The sequence below is a fragment of the Sabethes cyaneus genome, chromosome 3 (assembly GCF_943734655.1).
Source record: "Sabethes cyaneus chromosome 3, idSabCyanKW18_F2, whole genome shotgun sequence".
In the NCBI taxonomy this organism is placed as follows: Eukaryota; Metazoa; Arthropoda; class Insecta; order Diptera; family Culicidae; genus Sabethes; species Sabethes cyaneus.
Window position 1 is genome coordinate 241,581,875 of NC_071355.1, and position 25,379 is coordinate 241,607,253.

A 25,379-nucleotide genomic window follows, 5' to 3' on the forward strand; every position below is an offset into this window, starting at 1 on the left:
TTTGTCTTTTTCGACGAAAGAAAGTGACATCACTGAAGCAAAATGTAAACAAAAGTAAAACACGAGGGGTAGGAATGTGGTGTAATGAAAAGAAAACACAAAAACAACAGGGTCAATCGAAATTCGCGATATTCAGCAAAATATTTTCAAATGTTTTTATTTACCGTGATAATATCCCAAGTAACAACGGTAGCTGAATTGCAAGAGCAATTGCTGTTGGTTTAAGACGATCAAAGTTGCATAAAGTAAGCACTTAAATGGTGTTTAATTAAGCGACCCAGGTAACCAATAAGCATTAAAATAAGCAGTAAATCAGTTGTTTATTAGCATCCCTGGCGTTTTATACTGCAGGTTGTTGTTTATCAGCTTTTTAACTGCATAACTGTTGTAAATTGGCATCCACAATTCTATTTAAATTCTTCTTGTTGGTAACTAGCTGCAAATAAGCATTGTCAGCACTATAAGAGGGCTAGCAGTAAAGTAGCCGCATATTTTGCCAAAATAGCATTTAAGTAGCATTTAAGGCAACTTAAATGCTTATTGGCTTGCTTTTAAATTGCATTGGAAATGCTTATTGGTTACCTGGGGATGTTTAAGCTACTTTAAGTTTTTCAAACCAGTTCTCTCGAAAGCTGATAAACAAACTTAATAGCGGAGTTTTCTACTAAAAAATCTGCTTATAAACAGCCATAAACATCAAACCGTTTTACGGCTGCTTCAAGGTATTAAAGTGTAGAGTATAGTTACTATATATATAGTTCGGCGGATAAAAAACCAGGCGAATTGGCATCCCTGATTTTTGGAATTAAATTGGAAATTATGGAGAAATGTGCAGGTTTTTACGGAAAATAATCGCTAGCGGGTGTTGAAAATGACTAGTTCTATGAAAAAAATCAGAGGGGTTGTGTACAAGACACGACCGCATATATAGGTGACGCAGGACTACGTGAGTCTCTTTGTAGTGATAGTAGCATATATTCATGCTTGTAATCATTCGATTCTTCATGTATACATGCTACATGCAACATATACACATGCTACATGCGTTGTATGTAACATTTATCAAAGTAGTAACATTGCGTACGTTCAATTCTCGAAAGATTGTGCATTTGAAAACAATTTAACAAAATCAAGAACGCAAACTATTGCTTTCCTGCTACCTTACTGAAATTAAAGATTGTTTTTATTATTAATGGTTCCCCACGTTGGAGGGATTTTACCAATTCAATCCTATTTTATCAGCAGCACGTCTTTTCACTACACTTCTAATGAAACGGCAAGCATGCGTATTCATACAAAGTCGTATTATAACCGAACACTACAGCTGTAGCACATTTTTCCAACACAGATATCAAATTCGCCGAGGTTTATTCGTCCCGCAGTAAAGAATTTGCGCTCTTTTGGGACAATGAACTTGTGTCATTTTTTCTGGCACACTTCCCTAACACAGACATCAAATTGGACTAGGTTTAATCGCGTTCGTAAGAAATCTGTTGTCATGAGAGGGCTTTATCATTCTCTCTGGCGTGCTTCCAAGGACAAGCAAGGACATCAAAATGGTCTAGGTTGAACCGCGGTGTAAAGAAATCTTGTTGAAATGAGGAAACTTTGTCACTTGTTTTGGCTTACTTCCCAAGCACAGATATCAAATTGGTACAGTGGACCCCCGTTCGTTTGAACGATTCCTCATGCAAACTAACGGGGTTAGTTTTTAATTCGAACAACTGGTAACCCTAAATATGCTGGAACTTGTGTGAACTGGCTGCCCTGCTCTTTGTTATTGTTTTGGTGGTTTGATTCAGTTGGCAGTTGCAAGCAGCGAATATTTCATTCTTCGATCGGATTTCTACCATAATCGTTGGGAAAACGCAATGTGAAACAGTTTAAACACGGTAGATCAGCACAAACAAATCGTGTTTATGTGCATTGTCTGCATAAGCAAATGTTGTCATATTGAGAATGACGTTTGAACCATTTTTAATTTGCACGTCGTGCAAACCAACGGGGTTCAAATTAAAAAGTGTTCAGATTAAAAACGGTCAAACGAACGGGGGTCCACGGTATAGGTTTAGATCATCGTAAAGAATCTTCCAACCAATCACGAAGTGAGAATTCTGGTAAAACATAGGTTCATTGTTTTCAATTTTTCAATAGTTCGACATCAAGAATCCATAATTTTCTTCACTTGGGTCAATTCTTAGAAGATTTTCCGATCGATTGGTGTAAGAATATTGAAAATCGATCGGAAAACCGCTGAGCTATTAGCGCTCAAAACCTATCATTTTTCGTGACGCTCGCATTTTTCGATTTTTTGGAATGACACCCTATCTCAAAACTTGCCGTAAGACGTAGTCCTACGTCAAAACGTAAAAAACAAAAACGGTATAAGGGGCGTACGCCGGACGTGTTCGTATAATATTTGAACAACATTTTTGACATTTCAATAATAGGGTAACCAACGTATTTTGGACCCCCTCAACAGCTGTACATAATTTGGACACTTACAGCAAAATCAAATGGAAGTGTCCAAATTATGTACAGCTGCTGAAGGGGTCCAAAATAGGTTGGTTACCCTACATCACACATTTTGTTTTCCCACGTTCACGCAGAGCTGCCTTAAATACAGATATTTATGCATGCATGCATGCATAAATTTGGGACCCATCAATTATTTCAGTTTCTGTGATTTCTGGGTCTACTAATGTTCCTGAATTTTAAAATACTCCATAAACTTCTCGCGTAACTTTTCAAAAGGACCTAAGTAACATTGAGAGACTCTCTTTGTGCCCCTTCTCTTTCGGCTCCCACGGCGATGCAAATGCACTTTAAAACATCAGCCTTGCATAAATCAGTTGCTGGTGTCACTAGCTAGCTATAATCGTCAAGAATACTTTTGTTGAAATGCATTTATGCCGCCGTAACAATAGGAAGAGAGGGAGACTAAAGAGAGTCTCTCAATGTTACTTGGGTCCTTTTGAAAAGTTACGCGAGATTTATGTTATTTGAAAGATTAGATCGAGAAAATAAAAAACTCCGGAGAAAACGGTAGGGTCCCAAATTTATGCATGCACAAATATCTGTATTTATAGTAGCTCTGCGTTCAAGGTAAAAACCCGATTTAATCCACCTAGTGGTGAAAGGAACCTTTGTTATACGGTCTTACTTGGTATTTGAGATAGAAATCGACACGTTTTCGGAACATAATTCTATTGGTTAACATTGCGTAATGCGTTGGTTTACATAAAATTTTTGAAAATTGAATAAGTTTACAAATTTTAAACAAAATAGGAACACTTTTAAATTTTGATAGATCCTTTTTTCATGTAATTGCTGAGTAAGGATAAGTAAGTTGTTATTAATTTGAGTAAGTGCAAATAAAAGTAAGTTGTAAGAGGAAATCTTATTCTTTAACATATACATTGCCTAGTAAAGGTCTAGTTTATAGGTTTTTGAACTATGCATAATTTCCTGTAATGCCATTCTATTTGATTCACATCAATAGAGTTTTCTTGAATAATTTTAATCAATTTTTATTAACCTTCAGTTACTCACGCTGTTGTATTTTGTACAACACGTGTAGGTTTTTCAACGCCATATTGTTATAAAGTTACAATTCTTCAATAAACTTATTCTGAGCAAAATGTCATAATTATTCAATGCATTAATAATTTAAATTGTTTGAAAAATAGATCAGCATAAACCGTCATCACAGAAACGAAACAATCAGCATGCGAGGTGTACCGCAATTGACCCCAAGTGGAATTTCCTCTCGTTTCTTCATATGGAAAAATGGTGTCTGTATGCAGCAAAACTAGCCAATGTAAAATGTTTAAAATGTATCCGTCTGCTGGTAGTCGAGTAATTCGTAGTCAAAATTAAGGTATTTTTTATAATCAAAGTTCTACAGTTCCTAAACAAGCAAACATAGAGGTATACTATATTCAGCAAAGTTGTGTATTTTTATCATTTGTACAATTTTGTAATACAAGAAAAAGTCATACAACAATTACAAAAAGAGAAAAAATATAAAAACTGAGTTTACAAATTCATATACAATAAATAAGATTTTTCTATCTTAGCTGTAGAGATGGAAGGTTACTGTCTCTAGCAAAATTTCTTGTAATAATATGCTCTATAACTTTGCAGAGCACATCAATGTGTTATATTGACACTGAAGAAAAATAATTTTTTTTATTTCACTTTTAGGGGGATTAATCAAAATTTAGATTCCACCAGACGATAGAGCTTTTAATTTCAAGAAACTATTCTAAAGGTTCGATAAACCTAAAACCAAGTTTTCCCAGTCAAACCTCTAGTGCGCACGTTTTCTTTGGTTTGGGGTTATAGTGCGCGCAAGTAACTGTGTTGCAAAAGTTGGCGCGAGTGTTCGAGGGTTAATATCTTTTGACCGGTACAACCAATTCTTATGAAATTTTGCATATATATATTCATAGTGCCAAAACCTCTCGTTTGATATTAAAATAATTGAAATTAGGTAAATTATCTTGGTTTAAATCATTATAAATTATTGTTAATTTTGGTGTGGTGTATACGGTTGCTCATAACTTTCAAATTAAACGTCCAATCAAAAAACCATTCAATAGTGATCTATTAGCATATATTATCTTTCAAATGAGACTAATAGCGCATAAATCGGTTTGGCCATCTCTAAGAAACAGGCGATAATTATTACCTTGTCAAAACAGGTTTTTAAGCATAACTTTTAAACTACTTGTTTGTTTTCAATTAAAAATTTCTGAATAATTTAGCTTTAATAAGGGCTTTCATTTGATACTAAGATCGTTGAAATCGGTCAGGTAGTTCCGGAGAAACCCGTGTCACGTATTTTTCACATTTTTGCTTATAACTTTTAAACGAAACGTCGTATCACGAAACAACTCAATAGTGATCTACTAGACAATAATACCTTTCAAACAAAAGTAATAGCGAACGATTCGGTTCAGCCATCTCTGAGAAACAGGCGATAGAAAAAATCATTACATACATACATACACACACACACACACACACACACACACACACACACACACACACACACACACACACACACACACACACACACACACACACACACACACAGACATTGCTCAAATCGTCGAACCCTATCGATTGGTATATGTGACTTGGCCCCCCGGGCCTCGGATCAATTTCGTGTTTTTCGACCAATTTTTAAACCTTTGTTATAGTATTGTCAATTGCAAGGAAAATTGTACCATCCAAAGTGCGATATCGCTCATAAAAGTGCTATTTTAGCTTAAATCGTTTCGGTCTCTTCGGTGCACTTATTGCTTGGAAGATAACGAAAAAGTGCGCCGAAGATACCGAAACGATTTAAGCTAAAATAGCACTTTTATGAGCGATATCGCACTTTGGTTGGTACAATTTTCCTTGCAATTGACAATATAACAAAGGTAAAACCGTAAAAACCTACACTGAGAAAACTTTTCGTATAGTTTCTATGTGTCCCACATATAGATTTTTGCAATGTGCCCAGTAAATGATCTTTATGTGCCAAACAGTTATCATTTATGTGCAAGCGAAAAATTAGCACATACTATTCATATGCATATAATTTTTATGTGTATAATTGCACATACTATTCATACGCGTATAATTTTTATGTGTATTTATGGGAGGATTGTGTTTATATGCAGCTCATGATAATCATATAAGATTTCATATGGAAATTTACTATTAGTTATGTGCAGAATATTTTGAGTGTAGGTAAAAACAAAAGATAACTTGCGCGAAAAAGCATGCGATGTATATTATTGTCAATTGCAAGGAAAATTGTACCATCCAAAGTGCGATATCGCTCATAAAAGTGCTATTTTGCATTAAATCGTTTCGGTCTCTGCGGCGCACTTATTGCTTGGAATATAACGAAAAAGCGCGCCGAAGATACCGAAACGATTTAATGCAAAATAGCACTTTTATGAGCGATATCGCACTTTGGATGGTACAATTTTCCTTGCAATCAGCAATACTAAATGCCTAAAATGCTGTTCAAATATTACGAACTCGTCCGTCATTATCCCGCTTACGAAAAAGTCGGATTCCTGCCAGAAATCGAACAGAACCAGTCTTCATTTTTCGTTCGATTCTCTTTATGTCAAATGTGACACTTTGAGGCTGGAGAAAAGTGGTTCATCAGTTGTGCAGTTTCGGGCAAAAGGTACCCGCTTAGGCGCGTCTTGTAGAAATCTAACTAAAATCTGGCAGCGACAAACTTTTTCTGCCAGACATTCTGACGGATTTCTGGCCGCGGTCCCCCGTGAAAACTAGCAGAAATGCAACAACCGATTTTGGCAGAAATTTCGCCTAACGGTTTTGTCTGCCAGACCGATACCGAAACCGATTCAACCGGTTTGTGTTTTTTGCGTAACTTTTTGATTAAAACAAAGCTGCACGGAGAATAAAAATGTAGTTTCAACCATATTTATGGTTGTTTTACGCACAAACAAAAATTTCGTTTTGTTTCAAACTGAAATGTATGATTGAAATTAAAATATTTATTGTTACATCAATGTCAACTTCAAATTTGAAAATACTTTACTTTTAATTCAAAACTGTTATTTACTTGATTCAAACAGAATCTCGTTTGGAAACAACAATATTTTCAGGTTGTTATAAAAATATTTTATTGAGGCTTAAAACAACAATCATTTTGTTTGAAACAAACTGGAACTTTTTCGCTCCGTGTGTCATCAAAAAAAATTGTTCATTTTTACGTTCAGCTAATTTTTGTTAGTTTTCGGTGCATTTCAGAAGCTGAAACCAGATGAGCGGGGCCTTTGGTCTGAAAACAAAAAGAATGCACAAAGCACGCACGTTATTGAAATCGACCATTTAAAATGTTTCCACAGACAAACAGACGAGACACTCGCGATAATTCCATCGTCCAATAAAAAACCACTCATTTTTCAAAAAAGCATGTTTCGCAACATGGTTACACCGCGGCGCGCGAGTGTTGCTTTGAGTTTTCGAAATAAAATCACTCAAATGTACAAAACCCTACAGCATAAAACCCTGCAAATGCAAGCTACTCCGCGACATGCATAACAGAGGGTGCTAGTGTGCAAGCAAAATGTGCAGGACGATGGTTTTTAAAGGATTTTCTTCTAAGTGACATGTCAGTTCGTCAGTGATGTTTCGTAAGGCTTGAAAAACAGAAACTAAATCCCCAGAAACAGGTTGAATATTACCCAGCTAACCAATAAGCATTTCCAATGCAATTTAAAAGCAAGCCAATAAGCATTTAAGTTGCCTTAAATGCTACTTAAATGCTATTTTGGCAAAATAGGCGGCTACTTTACTGCTAGCCCTCTTATAGTGCTGACAATGCTTATTTGCAGCTAGTTACCAACAAGAAGAATTTAGAAAGAATTGTAGTGGATGCCAATTTACAGCAGTTATGCAGTCAAAAAGCTGATAAACAACAACCTGCAGTATAAAACGCCAGCGATGCTAATAAACGACTGATTTACCGCTTATTTTAATGCTTATTGGTTACCTGGGTATTTTCTTACCTGTAATGCTGAACTGCAACATTAGGCAGCATCGTGTGAGGCACGTATCTCCCGTTTTACAATGTCATTTTTGACATAAGGAAAATCGAGCGAAAAACGAAGAAGACGAATCGGTTCTGAATGTCAAATTCTGCCGGCGCCATATCGATTCTGTTCGATTTCTGCCAGGCATCCGACTTTTTCCTAAGCAGGTAAGAGAATAATATGCAACATGACAAAGCAGGTATAATTTAATTGTTAACCTGTTTATTGTGCGCTTCTTGCTGTCCACTGCTGCTACCCGCTTAGGAAAAAGTCGGATGCCTGGCAGAAATCGAACAGAATCAATAATGCGCCGGCAGAATTTGACATTCAGAACCGATTCGTCTTCTTCGTTTTTCGCTCGATTTTCCTTATGTCAAAAATGACATTGTAAAACCGGAGATACGTGCTTCACACGATGCTGCCTAATGTTGCAGTTATGTTGCCTATGTTGTTGCATTTTTGCTACTTTTCACGGGTGACGGCGGCCAGAAATCCGGCAGAATGTCTGGCAGAAAAAGTTTGTCGCTGCCAGATTTTTGTTCGATTTCAACCGGAATCTCTCCGATTCGCTTAAGCGCGTCCGGCAGAAATCGAATAAAAATCTGGCAGCGAAAAACTTTTTCTGACAGACATTCTGCCGGATTTCTGGCCGCCGTCACCCGTGAAAACTAGCAGAAATGACACATCCATTTCGGGCAGAAATTTCGCCTCGGTTTTTCTGCCGGATTTCTGTTCGATTTCTGCCAGAGGTTTCGAACAAAAACCGGTTTTGTACCAATTCAGCTTTCCCTCCTTTTTTGGAGGGTAGCAGCAGCGGACTGTAGCAGCACGAAGCGTGCAATAAACAGATTAACAATTAAATTATACCTGCTTTGTCATGTTCCATATTACTCTCTTACATTTTGCCCGAAACTGCAAAACTGATGAACCGCTTTTCTCCTGCCTCAAAGTGTCACATTTGACATAAAGAGAATCAGGCGAAAAATAAAGACTGGTTCTGTTCGATTTCTGCCAGGCATCCGACTTTTTCGTAAGCGGGTCATGCCTCTCCGACGCCATAAATTTTGAAGACCCCTTTCTGTTTTTTGCCAGTGCGAGGGATAGGCATGCGGTGAATTTTTAAAAGGGATAATTTTGCGATGTTTTTAATATTGCCAACCCTGATTGTCATTAAGCAGGCAGCATAACATCGCAAATCGGCAATAGACGGCCGCAAATCTAAAACCATAGATCGAGATTACGATTACCTGCTAAACATAACACTCACTATCACTAAACACATTAACGCATGTGCTTGTAAATTGATCACATAATCTAAAACTTTTAGTGACTTAGTGGCTGGTATTTCTAATAATAAGAATGGTAAGTTTTTAAGAAATAAATTATTCGTCCATCTGATTCATTTGAAACATTCCAGGCTAAGAGAAATCAACTGAAACGCCTGCAATCGCAACGGTCCGCACAGTTAAAACGTATGATTAAACCCACGGATAACCGATTAAAAGCGGAAGATCGTTTGGCTCCGAAGAAAAAGAAAAAAGCCTCTGATACGGAACTAAAAGTCATGGAGAAACCGCAAGTCAGTTCGGCAATGTTTTTCCAATATAACACACAACTGGGACCGCCTTACCACATACTAGTCGATACGAATTTCATAAACTTTAGCATCAAAAACAAACTGGACATCATAAAAACCATGATGGATTGCCTGTACGCCAAGTGTATTCCGTACGTTACGGATTGCGTGGTCGGTGAGCTGGAAAAGCTGGGGCCCAAGTACAAGCTAGCGTTGAGGATTATCAAAGATCCGCGCTTCGAACGTATCAACTGTATGCATCGCGGGACGTACGCTGACGACTGCCTGGTGCAGCGGGTAACACAGCACAAGTGCTACATTGTCGCCACCAACGATAAGGACCTGAAGCGAAGAATCCGAAAGATTCCAGGTGTTCCGATAATGAACGTTGCACTCAATCGGTATGTTATCGAGCGTATGCCGGACGCGTTCGAACCGATGGCAAAGAAATAAAGTATTTTTTGTTAGAAAAAAACATCCTGTTGTTTCTGTATCGCAAATAGAAAGAAATCCCAGCGGCACGAAGGGAGTTCTGGTTTATTGCTTGAATTTTACGGGAATCCATGGCCCATGGGAAATTTGGTCAGAATTAGAATAAAACAGCAAATTACGTAATGTAAATGTTTATTGTTATTTAGTTAATTAGGGTCGTACAGCTATGAACGTTCAAGTGCTACGTGAAAGCATATTAGTTTGGTGCGATGTAGAAAAAAGGCTTCTGCGCTAATGGTTAAATTGATGAGTGAGAGGAATTATGAAGCAACCTAGCTTATTGCATAGTGTTAACGATATCGTCGATCTTGAGAATCGACCTAACCGTTTCCGAAGCTAGCGTAATCGACGAGGTAGATACCAACAACGGCTGAACCACGTTCTCCGTGAGGATGTCGGTGATCGCACCCTTGCGCACATTAATGCCCGCGTTCTTCTCTCCCTGAGCGTGACGATTGCGCAGTTCAGTGACCGTTGCGATCGGATTGAGTCCAGCGTTTTCGGCCAGTGTCGATGGGATCACTTCCAGAGCATTGGCAAACGCGCGGAAGCAATATGCATCGACACCACCAAGCGTCTGTGCGTGAGCTGCCAACTGCAAAGCCATTTCGATCTCCGGAGCGCCGCCGCCAGCAATTAGAGCTCGATTTTTAACCAAACAACGTACAACACATAGAGCATCATGCAAAGAGCGGTCTGCCTCCTCCAAAACCAGTTTGTTCGAACCACGAATAACAATGGAAACTGTCTTGCCCATGTTCTGGATACCGGTGAATTTTACAAACTTGCTGGATCCACTGGAAACCTCTTCCACCAGGTCAGCATTTACCAAATGCTCCGGAAGGAAATGATCCAGGGAAGCGATTGGACGGCAGTTCAACGTCTTGCAAACAAACTCAATATCCTCGCGTTCGATGTCCTTTACAACCATCACCTTGATTTTGTCCAAAAAGTGCAGTGCAAGATCCGAGACAGCATCACGAAGAATAGATTTCTGAACCAGCAGAACGTTGCAGCCGGACTTCTTGATCTGTTTTACGATGTTCAGAATGTAGGCACGTTCCTCCTTAAGTACGCGATCCATTGCAGCATAGTCCGATACCACAACGCTGTGATCCATATCGGTCTTCGGGGCCGAAATACAGAACTGAATCAATCCGATCTTTGCCTTTTCAACTCGCTTGGGTCCATTTACACCACATGACCGTTGAGTGAACACCAAACCATCGATCAATTCCGTATCCTCGATGGTACCGCCAAGACTACGGATGATCTTAATATTCTTCAGATCAACTCCGATTTCACGGCCAGGTTCAGTAACCTTCAATACGGCATCCACCGCAATGGGAGCCAGCTGACTGCTGTGCTGCGAAACAACTTTCGAGTTTAACGAAGTGGACGCACTCTTAACCAGCGACTCACGGTCGCTCAGTTCAATCGGTCGTGACATTTCGGTCAGTATATCAACCGCTTTAGCTGAGCACCGCTGGAACGCATCGGAAATCGCTGTCGGATGAATGCCCATTCCCAGCAGTTTCTCCACTGCTTCCAGCAAGGCTCCTGCCACAACGACGACCGAGGTGGTACCGTCACCGGCTTGCACGTCCTGCGCGCGGGACAGCTCAACCAGCATCTTGGCCGCCGGATGGATCACATTCATCTGCTTCAGTATGGTGGCTCCATCGTTGGTGATCGTCACTTCGCCGTTGCCTGATTGGATCTGAAAGAAGAAAAAACACCGAAATAATTAGGTTGTAACAATGTTTTGTTACCATAGTTACCATTTTGTCCATTCCGCGTGGTCCAAGGCTGGTGCGGATCGCATCTGCGATTGCTGCGATAGAAAATTAAACACAAATTCATATGAGATTCATCTTTAAATTGAACTGCAACAAGGGAATATTATAATTTGCACAACATTTAAGTAACGATTTAAAATAATACCACCAGAATTTAAAATTTTGACCGTAATATTATTTCCTTTACCGGATGATCCGAATGCAATAGAGCGTCATATGACTCATCTTTCTTTAGGTTAGTTTTATATGTCTGAATCAATGATCCGAATATCCGAATAAATTAGCAAGTTACACATTCTAAGTTTTACTCTTCCTGCTTCGATTTAACACTATTGCATTCAAAGAATTCATTAAATTGAAAAGTTCGTATGGAATTAATCAGAACATTCTGCAAATTTACAGCCTTTACTGCTCCGCCTACTTGTACTTACCCTTTGCGGCATTGATGTTGCTCTGGCGGATGTCAGCCGGTTTGCTTTTGTCTTTGTAAGCCTGTCCCTGGGGCCGTGGGCCACTTGTTACCGTCTTTGCCACCATTGTTACTGTGCAAATACTCTGTCTGTCTGCTGTAGAACACTCACTGGAATCGGTCAAACAAAAACGGACCGTGGACAAATTGGTTTAACACAAAAAGAACTTCGAAAACGCGTGCACGCAATCGCAATTTTCGAGAAAAGTTTTAGGATGGTTGCTTGACAGAACGTGGGACGAAAAAAAAAAAGAAAGAAAAAAAACATGACAGTTCGCAACTGTCAAAAGGGGAATGACATCGAAAAATCGATGTTTTTCCGTGTGTTAAAAAAAAAGAAAGAAAAAACTCTTGTCAGTATGCGACCGCGTCCGCGACTGTGAACCGGGAGACAACAAACTTTTAGTTAAGCGCCTCCGGTTAAAAACGGCTTCAAACGAAACGGTCTGTGCTGTGCAAACCTAGTGGCTTGTTTGGAAGCAAGAGCTAAGAAATGATGTCCAGCACACAAAAGCGTCCTTCGGACGCCTTGGTTGCCGTTCCGCAAAACAAGAAATCCCGTACGGATTTGGTATCCTACACGGCCAAGGATAAGCAGCTTATGGAACAACAGGTACAAATTTGTCGTAGTCAAAACAATCCCTCTTTCGTTGCAACTCTATCTTCTTTCTCAGAATGTCGAGCGAACATCCAGTCTGCTGGCTCCGATCATGCTGCTCGAAGGCCACGGAGGGGAAATTTTCTCAGCGGAATTCCACCCGGAAGGTGACCATCTGGTTTCGGCGGGCTTCGACCGACAAATTCTGCTGTGGAACTTTCATGGCGAGTGCGAGAATGTCGGCATGATGACCGGCCATTCGGGGGCTGTTATGGAGGTACATTTTTCGCCGGACGGTGGAAACATTTACAGCTGCAGTACGGATAAGTTTGTTGCCGTGTGGGACGTTCCAACCTGCACCCGAATACGAAAGCTGAAGGGCCACTCACATTTCGTCAACAGTTGCAGTGGTGCCCGACGAGGTCCCACCCTGATTGTGTCCGGCTCGGATGATTCAACCATACGAATTTGGGATGCACGCAAAAAACATGGGATCCACAGCTTCGACAATCGGTTCCAGGTGACTGCCGTTTGCTTCAACGACACTGCTGAGCAGGTGATTTCTGGTGGAATTGATAATGAAATCAAAATTTGGGACATCCGCAAGAAAGAAGTTATCTATCGTCTACGAGGGCACACGGATACGATCACAGGACTATCACTGTCTCCGGACGGTTCGTATTTGTTGAGCAATTCTATGGACAATACTTTACGAATCTGGGATGTTAGGCCCTATGCTCCGGCCGAACGATGCGTCAAAGTGTTTAGTGGCCATCAGCATAACTTCGAGAAAAATTTACTTCGATGCGCCTGGTCGCCGGATGGATCTCGAATCAGCTCTGGTTCTGCTGATCGCTTTGTCTATGTTTGGGACACGACATCTAGACGAATTCTCTACAAACTTCCTGGCCACAACGGAAGTGTCAACGACGTCGACTTTCATCCGACAGAACCTGTCGTCGTATCGGCCTCAAGCGACAAAACGCTGTATCTGGGAGAATTGGACGGTTAATTATTTCTTTTCATAACAGAAAAAATGCCCACTGCTTCGTCTACATCTTTTATTTGATTTGAACTTGTAATTTAATGTGAGGATCTACTAGCGGTTAAGATCTTCAAGGTTGAATAGAGTGTATTAAAGAGTCGGAAAAAGTCGCTTCACTGTTGCAGCTCTTTGTTGGGGTAGAGAATATCATAGTGTCCGGGACGGTAGAGCAAAAACACGTTGGGCTTACAGCCGTCCGGAAAATCATGAGCAATAACTTGATCACCATCGCCACGGTCCATGTACTCGACACGCACTCCAGCATCCAGAGCAGAGCAGATCGCAATAATATGAATGTGATCCGATTCCTTGTACATCGGTTCCACCTCTTGGTGGCAAAACTCTACAATCGTGTAGTTGCCGTCAATAAAATTCTGGTAGAAATCTGCCCGTTCCTGCAGGTGGCTAGAAGTTATTAAGCGCATATAAACAACAACGTAATCCGAATAACCCTGCTCATTAAACAGCTTATGCAGCTCAGCCAGTGCTCCTGCCGTGTCATCACCAACCGGCTTTACCTTGTTGATCACTTCCATGAAGGTTTCGTAGAAATCTTCGATCGTAAATCGTGGGAAACCCGCCTCTGTCAGACGTTCTCTTGACTTCGCAGCATATTCGTAGAACTTACTAAATTCATCTTTGTTTCGCACTAAATACTCCAGATACGCGTAGGCAAACGCACGAAAGAAGCAATTCCCATCTGGACGTGTACGACGAATTGCACGATACTTCGAGGACAGATCCTTGACCTTTGAAATGTAAACTGCATCGTCCAGATACTCGGAGCTCAAGCTAATGATGGCCTGCGAATCCCCAACTAGCGGATTCGAATAGGCAATCTAAAATACACTAATCATGCAGCAAAATCATTAACCAATTAAAATAGACAAAAACTTACCTCCTGTTCGATTTCTCTTTGTTGTTTGATGATGAGCTCGTCCTGGTTTTCCTCCGGCTTGGCGTTACCAGTGCTGCTGCTGCTGGTTGTGTCTGTACTATCGGAATGGCTCATCGCTTCTACGGAATTAGCACCGCTGGTGCAAACCTTCACGATCCCTGCAAAGGTATCAACCTGGCTTATCGCACGGAAGAGAAGCACAGCTCCAAAGTAGGATAAGTTGTCGCGTTAATTGCTTTTTTCCACTGAAATGATCTAAACTTTCCACCAAGCCGACATTTTTCTCATCACTTCTCACCGCTCACTCCGAAATTCTATGCAAAACATGCGAACTCACTTGAAAACCGGGATAAAAGAACTGTCAAGTTGACATGAACAAATTGAGCAACTGCTTGTTATAAGGGATAGGAAACTTTTTAGGCTGTGAACCATTTCGCGAAATTTTTAACTTTTTGGTTAAAATTTGACAGTTCGATGGTTTTTCGAAAATAACCCTGCTCAGGAGCATGGTTAGTTTTAACCTTATGGTTTTAACCAAGTTCTGAGAGCCAATGAGATATGCACAGGTGAGGAAGAGAGCTTCGATGTGTTTCACTGATTTTTTGTTGCATTTTTTTTACATTGGTATGGATGCTTATCGCATAATATTGTGCTTCCCGAGAAAATATTTCGTTTTACAGCTTTATATAGTTGTGCGCAAAGGTAAATCATGTATTATTGACAGTGTAAGTTTTCTATGTTTTATGCTCTTATTGTTTGCTTAGATAACTTTTGTTTTGTTCTATTACATACAGACTTACAAACAACACAGTTACAATGTCTTACGTTAACCGAAAATGATAAAATTTAAATGCTGATTGCGTTTGTAAAAATTTGTTCATGTTTGAACGGGCAAACACGAAGCAAGCTACCCTAGCATTCAGTTGATGAGCGAGAGAGAAATATTGTTGCTTTTCTCATCACTCTTGCGTTGACAGTTTCTTACGAGATTTCGTGTGAGTGTAAAAGAGATACTTTGACTGCGAGCAACCAGAACAGAGCTGCGCGCAACTGTTAGGCGCACAACTAAACCTACGAAAGAAAAATTTTAGATAATAATCGCAATAAATTTGTTCAAACAACCCGGGTTGAAATGAGATGAATTTGATCTATCAAATAAAAGCAATTGAACATAAAAAAAATCAGAGGGGTTGTGCACAAGACACGACCGCATAGGTGACGTAGGACCACGTAAGTCTCTTTGTAGCGATAGTAGGATGTATCCATGTATATAATAATATACGATTCTTCATGTATACAAGCTACATCCGTAACGGTCATCAAAGTAGAAATATTGTATACATTCAATCCTCAACCGATTTTGGAGTTATATCCATGAATTGATTGAATCTATTTTATTAAAACGAAACCAAGTTAGTAACTAAACCAAACAGTAAATAAATTTGTATGATATGTTTCTATGTTGTATAGTGCTTTTCATTTGGTAATCGGTAGACGGTACGCGCGAGTTTTCAAAAAGTTGAAAATTTTGCGCAACTTTTCTGCGGCTTACAAAAGGACACGGATAAAGCATTTACAACCTGCAGACGTATTGGAAGTCGCAGAAAATGTCACCTGTGACCAGAAAACTTATTACCGTCATTGATTGGTCGTCCGCAATGGCGAAAAATTCAACTTTTCCCTCTTTGACTGTGTTAATTATGGTATTAACTGGGCAAGAAAATATAATAAACTCTTCAATCGTTGTGTGGTCCTTAAAAGAACCAATTGTTTGATTATCATAACTCCTGCTTGCAATAAACTTGCACTAACGCATTTAATGTAATTCTCTGTTCGGTAAATTGGAGTACCGATAACCGCTAACCAGGCAGGGCTTGTTGCAACGGACCAACCGGAAAGCCTCAGCAGCTATGAGATCAACGAAACCGTTCGTGTATGGTCCTGAATCACGAGAAATACCACTCCAAGTGGCCAGCTGCAAGTGACGTGGGATGCTTCTGGTCGTTTTGTTGTCGCGAGCAGCATATTTCCTGCCAATTCCAGGACTTCAGCAGCCAACTATGCCATCACGACAACGAAATGAACCACCAGCAACAAGCGAACAGCAGCGCGAGGTGATCGGTTAAAATTAATGCAAAGAAGCGAATAATCAGATCAATCTAAGTTAAATAGAATTTAAATCTGTGAGTGAAAATTCCTCAAATCTTCATGAACAAATGTTTCGTTCTTAAAAGAACGGTTTTTCAACGTGATATGCTGGAAATTGAAGCCTTCTTTTCCATCTTCTTGGGCAGCAACAAAACAGTTTGAATGTTCGAAAAGACACTTCTCATAGCAGCGGTGACACGGGACAGCAATTTGTTCAACTCTTCGTTGTTGCGGATGGCCAGCTGCAAGTGACGATAATTCTGATCGTTTCGTTGTCGCGAACAGCATATGTCCTCCCAATTCCAGAACTCCTGTCCCCAGATAGTCCATCACGGCAGCGAAATGAGTGCTTCAGCTCCAACACACGGTCAGCCGCCAATGAACACGTGCACGAGTCGTACGTGACTTCCGTTTGCCTGGCAAACGATGTTGGCACTAGCTTAGCTAGCGTTTGAATAATGCTGTTCGCCGGTTTACCACGTATTATGTACCAGAGCAAGCGACAAGCAACGCCCATTTTTCTTGGTTCTTCATTCTATCATCTACGTGAAATAAAAAATCGAGCATTTCAATTTCAGTCTGAACAAAAGAGCAAAGCTACCAGTGAGCCGTTCGCCTTTTGCTGCCAAAGAAAAATTACGCAGCAACAGCTGAAGCTCAACAATTTTCGATCGGATTCTATAGGGCGTAAATTAAATACAATCATAAGGAAGCTTAACCCATAGCTTATATCGTATATATTTCTGTCATCCGTGCTAGGGAAGCACTGACGAGGGAAGGCAAAAATATGAAAATAATTCAAATTTTCAAAATCAATTCAAAAACAACAATTTTTCAAATTCATTTTCAAAAACAAAATCAATAGTTTTCTATATTTTCAATATTTTCAATCGATTTCCCGATCAATTGGTGTAAATATCTTGGAAATCTATTGAAAATTGACTGAATTATAAGCCGAAGCGTGAAAACGCGTTTCTACTTTGATGACGTCATTTCCAACAACCAATCACGAAACGAGAATTCTGGTAAAACATAGGTTCATTATTTTCAATTTTTCAATAGTTCAACATCAAGAATCCACACTTTTCTTTATTTGGGTCAATTCTTAGAAGATTTTCCAATCGATTGGTGTAAGAATATTGAAAATCGATTGGAAAACCGCTGAGCTATTAGCACTCAAAACCTTTCATTTTTCGTGACGCTCGCATTTTTCGATTTTTTGGAATGACACCCTATCTCAAAACTTGCCGTAAGACGTAGTCCTACGTCAAAATTCATCCGATTTTAACTCGGACAGAATAAATAATATTTTCATCCTCACCTCATATACTCTCATTGAGCATAAAAACTATCAATCCGTCAAATATGAAATGGTTCACATTCTGAACTGATTTTAACCACTCAATGAGAAATACCCAGGTAACCAATAAGCATTAGTATAAGCAGTAAATCAAACGTTTATTAGCATCCCTGGCGTTTTATACTGCAGGTTGCTGTTTATCAGCCTTTTGACTGCATAACTGTTGTAAATTGGCATCCATAATTCTATATAAAATCTTCTTGTCGGTAACTAGCTGCAAATAAGCATTGCCAGCACTATAAGACGGCTAGCAGTAAAGTAGCCGCATATTTTGCCAAAATAGCATTTAAGTCAAGGGGTCGGACACATTATGCCGCGGCACTTCAGAGATACCAACCGGCACACCTCTAAAGCCTTATAAAAATAACATTTATTGGGCTTTACACACATCTGGTTCAATTTTACATATGAAATGGGAGCACGGCCAGTTGTCAAAATCATCTCGCACGGTTGCCAGAACTATCAGATTATAACAAATTTAACAAATCTTGCAGTTCGGCACTTTCGGTACAGCACCGGCACAGTTCGGCTTGTTTCAAGTCGCCTAACATAAAAACGGCTGTGCCGAGTGACCGACCCCTTGATTTAAGTAGCATTTAAGGCAACTTAAATGCTTATTGGCTTGCATTTAAATTGCACTGGAAATGCTTCTTGGTTACCTGGGTAACCATCGAACTGTCAAATTTTAACCAAAAAGTTAAAAATTTCGCGAAATGGTTCACAGCCTTAGAGTTTATCTGCTTATCAAAATATTTATATCCTCCATATTTTGCACCTTACTGGACACCACAGTCTAAAAGCACGACTGGCACAAAAAGTGCGACAATGCGAATGCTGTGAGTAAAAAAATCAGAGGGGTTGTGTACAAGACACGACCGCATGTATAGGTGACGCAGGACTACGTAAGTCTCTTTGTAGTGATAGTAGCATGTATTCATGCTTGTAATCATTCGATTCTTCATGTATACATGCTATATGCAACTTATATACATGCTACATGCGTTGTATGTAACATTTATCAAAGTAGTACCATTGCATACGTTCAATTCTCAAAAGATTGTGCATTTGAAAACAATTTAACAAAATCAAGAACACAAACTATTGCTTTCCTGCTACCTTGCTGAAATTAAAGATTGTTTTTATTACCCATGATTCCTCACGTTGAAGAGATTTTACCAATTCAATCCTATTTTATCAACAGCACATCTTTTCAATACACTTCTAATGAAACGGTCGGTAAGCATGCGTATTCACGGGAAACTAGCAGTAATTGACTTTTCGTCGGAAAGCCCAATTTCGGAAGCAGCTTTTCGGCCCAAAAGCGGGATTGTGTTTATAAAAATGTATATACTGCATTCTTCTTGCCAATCTGAATACAGCGAATATATTTTCATAAACCGAATTTTTGTTTCAAACAAAAAAACTGCTTTTGAAATTGGCAGAATCGATGATGACTAATTTCACCTTCATACAGAGTCGTGTTATAACCGAACACTACAGCTGTAGCACATTTTTCTAGCACAGATATCAAATTCGCCGAGGTTTAATCGTCTCGCAGTAAAGAATTTGCGATCTGTTGGGACAACGAACTTGTGTCGTTTTTTCTGGCACACTTTCCTAACACAGACATCTAATTGGACTAGGTTTAATTGCGTTCGTAAGAAATCTGTTGGCACGAGGGGGTTTTGTCACTCTTTCTGGCGTACTTCCCAAGCAAGGACATCAAAATGGTCTAGGTTTAACCGCGGTGTTAAGAAATTTTGTTGAAATGGGAAAACTTGGTCATTTGTTTTGGCTTACTTCCCAAGCACAGATATCAAATTGGTATAGGTTTAGATCATCGCAAAGAATCTTCCAACCAATCACGAAGCGAGAATTCTGGTAAAACATAGGTTCATTATTTTCAATTTTTCAATAGTTCAACATCAAGAATCCATACTTTTCTTCATTTGGGTCAATTCTTAGAAGATTGTCCGATCGATTGGTGTAAGAATATTGAAAATCGATAGGAAAACCGCTGAGCTATTAGCGCTCAAAACCTTTCATTTTTCGTGACGCTCGCATTTTTCGATTTTTTGGAATGACACCCTATCTCAAAACTTGCCGTAAAACGTAGTCCTACGTCAAAAGAGAAAGACTGACAACTGCAATATTGCTGTTTTGTTGTTTCATATACATTGGCATTAGAGAAAATAATCTGGATTAATCCAAGTACAGCTGCAAAGCACAATATTTGCTTCATAAGAAAATATTTCGTTTCTTATTGCCCCTTTTATGACTATGTATTTAGCCTACTGTGATAATCATTTAATGCAACATACCACATTTTGCACGGTTAATCTGACACAAGAGTGGCTTTTAGTTTAATCAACTTATGAGTATGACTTCTTTTTCCTTCTTGCTCTTCTTTTCACTTCATTTTCCTTGAGTGAAATCGAGTGCAGGATTCGACACGATTTTGTGCAGCAACACGATTTTTGATGATTTACACACAAATCACACGAAGCCGGAACGTTTGGCTCGCGATTTCAAATTCACACGTTATCCCATGTAACCAATAACCATAAGTATTAATCCAAAACCGTATATTGGAAATAATTCTGCATCCTTGGTGCCAAACTTTTGTATATTAGCAATCTTAATGCTTATAAAACGCATATTAACATTGTTGATGCATAGAAGCATTCAGCAAATCATCATTAAAGAAAGCAATATATGCGCATATAACGTAACAATATAATGCATTTAGTCAATTGCATTAAAATGAGCCGTAAGTGTTGATAAACGGCTAGTACTTGACTTCTTATTTTGCTATTCTACGATCACTATTCGTGCCCTCTTCCACCTAACGGATGTCATCTTTTTCTATCCTATTGGTAATGCAGGACAAGTAGCTATGAAAAGCAAAGCAAAGCCTAGGTGCAACACTCCGTTATCAAAACTATTGACTCTAACAGCCTCTCCCAGTCGAAATTCGAACATATACGACGACTGGCTTATTAGGCGAGCGTCATACCACCGACGAACCGACATGCCATCCCATACATTTTCCATAGAAACTTTTGACCAAAATTTCAAATTAAAATACGTTAAAACAGTAACGCCATCTGTACAACGGATCGCGCCTTATTATCAATAGGGCTGAAAAAAGGTGAAAAAACTTAATTGTTTGAAATGAACCCGAATGATAAAAAATATCAATAGCACCTCACACATCATCACAGGCGTAATATAACTGGGATAATAAATGTGTTTATCAGAAAATTTCGTTTTCCCTGGTTACAATGAGATATTAATGGTCATATTTATACATACGCAATGTCTAGCAATATATTTGCTTACCGCACCTTTTTTTTACTTTATTGGTTACGTAAATCAACAAAAGCGGCCTGCATGTAAACAAAGCAAAACTTTCATCAGAGTGGAGAAAAGTAAATCGGAGAAACGTTCCCAAGCTCCAGTTGATTTTTTGCACTTCGGATGCTGGTTTCAGATATTGCACTCTTTCGATTTCGCCCAGATCCCCAATTATTAGCAGCTAATGTCCATCAGTGCCATTGATTTGATAACGAAGCAGCATAGCAGCTGCTGCTGCTACTGCAGGTGATGTAGACTCGCGTGCATTTGTTGTTGATGACAATGATTATGTTGCTGGGGCTGAGGGTGCTCGTTACACTTTTGCTGTTGCTACTGCTAATTTAGTGAATTGCTCGTCGGTGATGGACATACTTTCTGCTTGTAAGGCTAGTAATAACATAAATTACCCGAATCACCATCTTGCGAGACAGCGGCCGAATCAGCTGACACTATTGACAGAAAAAAAGTCATCTAGCGAGTTGTCAGTTTGAATTTTTGACATAAGCGATCGCTTGCTATTTGAAGCGACGGTTATGTGTCGGTCAAAAATGTGTTGCTTGTGTCACGTCAGTTCGTCAGTGGTCATACCTCGGAACCAACTACATAGTAGGCAACAAGTAGCTATGATATGAGAGGGAATATCACTTAAGATTTAAATACGACTAATTTCAACACACTCAATCACGTCCGCTATGGTTTAGATAGCAAAGGTGCAAGGAAGCGAACGAAGTTGCATGACTAACTCCAGGTTCGAGCCCTGCCTAGGTGGTAATTATTCAGTATTTCAAAAAATGGTTCTGTTTATCCTGCTCCCCTTGAGATGCAGCAAAAAAAATCGCTTGCTTTTTTAGTTTTTTTTTCAATCCCGACCGAATCTATTTTTATTTTCCATAACAAGCAAACGATATGCCGTCGGTACTTTTTCGATATGTCGATAATGTAGACAAAATGACGTTTCAATTAAGCCTCAAACAAACACTAAGAATGTTTGTTGAATGCTTGTGGCGTAGCATTTTAATAACCCGCTATTTTGCCTTTTTAGCATTATGTGAGTTATGCAGAAGTATATAAAGAAAAATAAGCTTTTAATCATCGTTCAATGTAGTCAAAGGACTAGTGTTTAGTACTTACTGGTTACTTGGGTATGTACTAAGCCATATATTTACAATTAACTTATTGCCCCTTTTATGACTATTTAGACTACTGTGATAATCATTTAATGCAACGTACCGCATTTTGCACTGTTAATCTGACACTAGAGTGACTTTTAGTTTGATCTACTAATGAGTTTGACTTCTTTTTCCTTCTTTTTCACTTTATTTTCTTTGAGCGAAATCGTGTGCGAGATTCGACTATCATAATCGTGTAAATCGGGGTAGTCTAAATAGGGGCAATTGTCACAATATTGCCGAAACATTATTGTGGTATTATTAACGAAATGTTATTTACAATGGAATTTTAAATATGACATACATGCAAAATCACTTGTATGCCTAAATTTCACGTCCTTTCTTCCGATCAAACTGGCAACGGTTATGGCCGTTTTTTTTTGTTCGATTGGGTCCAATATATTGCCCGTTTCTTTGGTAACAAAACGCGCTGCTCACTTTTTTGATAGCTTGAAATCATCGCAGAAAGAATCTGCTTGGCTGTATGTAAATTATAAGTACATATTATGCTTGTCTAGCACGTAAGCTATTGATTTACTTGACAAAATAAACGATATTTGCTCCCGCGACGATTCTAACGACGGTTTCGCCCGCGACGGTTATAATTCATCTCGTACGAAAGGGTGGGAAATTGATAATATCGACCAACATTAGAAAAAGGTTCGCTATGACGGCGCCACAGTGGAGACACACAGTAGTCTCGAATTTGCGTGAAGCAGAATAGCGATTTGTTAGCCAGTGCAAAAAATAGAAATAAATATGTCGGAAATAATTTTCGCGCATTCAGCTACGGGCAGTTCTGTAGGTGGAAAAAAGGTCGTGCGGTGCAGTCATAGCGAATAAGCCAACGCCAAACAGACCGAGCTGTTGTTCGACATATATTGTGGAGTTTCCACCTATTTAGAGTCCCACGCGAAAATTATTAGCGTGGTTATTTTCTACGTGGTAATGTGTGGTAAATGTTTGCAATTTAGAAATTTGAACAATCAGTTTTTCGTTATTGCCTCCCCACTGCACTCCTTCTTGCTTGACAAGCATATTTTCAATGTTTATTAAAAAACGAATTTGCGTAGCACTCGTAAAATTGCTGTATGGTAAATATTCTGTTGAGCCGATTGAACCATCGATTTCAATAAGAGAATGCACGCACAATATTGCGGAGTTTGCACCAATTTAGAGTCCAACGCGAAAATTATTAGCGCGGTTATTTTCTGCGTCTTCCACACATGTTTTCAATTTAGCAATTTTAACCATCAGTGTTTCGTTATTGCCTTTCCACTGCACCCCTCCTTGCTTGACAAGCATATTTTCAATGTATTTAGTAAGTACAGGATAATTATTATTAAAAAACTACAAGGTATACAGCCCTAAGGGTTGTACGAAAGGGTGACGTAGGACTATTTCAGATCATCAGATCAAAGACTAATGTAAACTGCATTTCTGGCATATGTATGTTTATAGGAATCTGTGAGTGCCGTTGTTTAAGTGAATGTTTAAAGGAGAAGAGCAAAATATTCAGATTCAATTCTTCATTTAATGCAATAGTGGTTTTGAAAATACGTGGATGGGGGTTCGTAAGTACAACGCCTGCAACCTTTGAGACATAGAAATTTCCTTTAAAAATCGCTTGTGTGCATCATAAAGGTTGAAATGGTAATGAATGACCAATTTCTGTTTTATTTGTATGAGAGTCCTTATCCTCCTACCACAGGGTTGTGAGGTCTCAAACCATCATAAAATAAATAAATTCAAAATAAATTCAAGCCTCCAAAAACCCCCACATGTCACATGCTCTCCCTTTCTTAAAGAAAGCAAAAGTTCTAATCCACCATAGAAAAATCCCCCCCCCCCCGTGTTAAAAGACGGATGGGTCTCATTATATCATAGAAAAAATTCCTGCCTTATATAACCCCCACTTGCCAAATTTGGTTCCTTTGGCTTGATTAGTTCTCGAGTTATGAGAAAATTTGTATATTACTTGTATGGAAGCCTCCCCCCTCCTAAAGAGGGGAGGAGTCTCAATTTACCATAGAAAAAATTCATGCCTTCTGACACCCCTACATTCCAAATTTGGTTCCATTTGCTTGATTAGCCCTGGAGTTTGGAGGAAATTTGTATTTTATTTGTATGGGAGCCCCCCCTCTTAAAAGGAGAAATGGTCTCAGTACACCGTAGAAAAAAAAATCCTGCTTTCTGAAACCTCCACATGCCAAATTTGGTTCCATTTGCTTGGTTAGTTTAGAAGAAGTTTAGAAGAAATTTGTGCTTCATTTGTATAGCAGCCCCCCCTCTTACGCCCCCCTTAAAGTTCCTCTCTTATATAAAATTGCTGGTCATTTTATCTATACAACGACATATAAATTGTTCAGTTTCGTTCAGTAGTTTAGTAGTTATCAGCATTTGAAATCTTTCATTCAAACGTTACACTTCTATTTTCGTTTTCACAAAGTGCTACCCAGTCCCAGTATAGTAAACAAAGACGTAGTCCTACGTCAAAATGAATTTGCGTATAGGTCTCGTAAAATTGCTGCAAAGTATTGCCAATTGCAAGGAAAATTGTACCATCCAAAGTGCGATATCGCTCATAAAAGTGCTATTTTGCATTGAATCGTTTCGGTATCTTCGGCGCACTTGTTGCTTGGAAGATAACGAAAAAGTGTGCCAAAGATACCGAAACGATTTAATGCAAAATAGCACTTTTATGAGCAATATCGCACTTTGAATGGTACAGTTTTCCGTGAAATTGACAATACAATATTTACAAAATTTGGTTTCTCCGAACTAACTGCTCATTCGAAAAATTGAGCAAATTCGCATTCATACCCCTCACATTTTTTTAAACGGAAATCGAAGCGCCGCGTCACATTCGACACACGGTGACATTTCAATCGATT

At 39.2% G+C, this 25,379-nt stretch overlaps 4 protein-coding genes across 4 annotated transcripts; 2 read left to right on the forward strand and 2 right to left on the reverse strand.

Annotated features, from left to right (window-relative positions):
• The first annotated feature begins 8,857 nt into the window (after positions 1 to 8,857).
• Positions 8,858 to 9,603, forward strand: LOC128743433 (rRNA-processing protein FCF1 homolog). The gene is made up of 2 exons (XM_053840006.1): positions 8,858 to 8,936; positions 8,992 to 9,603. The coding sequence occupies exons 1-2, from the start codon at positions 8,934 to 8,936 to the stop codon at positions 9,601 to 9,603; spliced, it is 615 nt and encodes a 204-aa protein (XP_053695981.1). The 5' UTR covers positions 8,858 to 8,933.
• A 169-nt stretch (positions 9,604 to 9,772) lies between these two features.
• Positions 9,773 to 12,094, reverse strand: LOC128742213 (T-complex protein 1 subunit delta). Its single transcript, XM_053838493.1, has 3 exons — positions 11,873 to 12,094; positions 11,424 to 11,476; positions 9,773 to 11,362 (listed from the first exon to the last, which is right to left on the reverse strand). The coding sequence occupies exons 1-3, from the start codon at positions 11,976 to 11,978 to the stop codon at positions 9,920 to 9,922; spliced, it is 1,602 nt and encodes a 533-aa protein (XP_053694468.1). The 5' UTR covers positions 11,979 to 12,094; the 3' UTR covers positions 9,773 to 9,919.
• A 209-nt stretch (positions 12,095 to 12,303) lies between these two features.
• Positions 12,304 to 13,928, forward strand: LOC128741578 (U5 small nuclear ribonucleoprotein 40 kDa protein). The gene is made up of 2 exons (XM_053837506.1): positions 12,304 to 12,523; positions 12,585 to 13,928. The coding sequence occupies exons 1-2, from the start codon at positions 12,404 to 12,406 to the stop codon at positions 13,518 to 13,520; spliced, it is 1,056 nt and encodes a 351-aa protein (XP_053693481.1). The 5' UTR covers positions 12,304 to 12,403; the 3' UTR covers positions 13,521 to 13,928.
• Positions 13,560 to 14,738, reverse strand: LOC128741579 (ubiquitin thioesterase otubain-like). Its single transcript, XM_053837507.1, has 2 exons — positions 14,452 to 14,738; positions 13,560 to 14,392 (listed from the first exon to the last, which is right to left on the reverse strand). Exons 1-2 carry the CDS (start codon positions 14,563 to 14,565, stop codon positions 13,667 to 13,669), a joined length of 840 nt encoding a protein of 279 aa, XP_053693482.1. The 5' UTR covers positions 14,566 to 14,738; the 3' UTR covers positions 13,560 to 13,666.
• Positions 14,739 to 25,379: the final 10,641 nt, after the last annotated feature.

Excerpts from the sequence above, each read along its gene's own strand:
- LOC128741579 (XM_053837507.1), bottom strand. The coding sequence starts at position 14,565 with ATGAGCCATTCCGATAGTACAGACACAACCAGCAGCAGCAGCACTGGT. Across the intron at positions 14,393-14,451 it reads AAAGAGAAATCGAACAGGAG|ATTGCCTATTCGAATCCGCT; the intron begins GTAAGTTTTTGT and ends AGTGTATTTTAG.
- LOC128741578 (XM_053837506.1), top strand. The coding sequence starts at position 12,404 with ATGATGTCCAGCACACAAAAGCGTCCTTCGGACGCCTTGGTTGCCGTT. Across the intron at positions 12,524-12,584 it reads AGCAGCTTATGGAACAACAG|AATGTCGAGCGAACATCCAG; the intron begins GTACAAATTTGT and ends CTTCTTTCTCAG.
- LOC128742213 (XM_053838493.1), bottom strand. The coding sequence starts at position 11,978 with ATGGTGGCAAAGACGGTAACAAGTGGCCCACGGCCCCAGGGACAGGCT. Across the intron at positions 11,477-11,872 it reads CAACATCAATGCCGCAAAGG|CAATCGCAGATGCGATCCGC; the intron begins GTAAGTACAAGT and ends TTTCTATCGCAG. Across the intron at positions 11,363-11,423 it reads CACGCGGAATGGACAAAATG|ATCCAATCAGGCAACGGCGA; the intron begins GTAACTATGGTA and ends TTCTTCTTTCAG.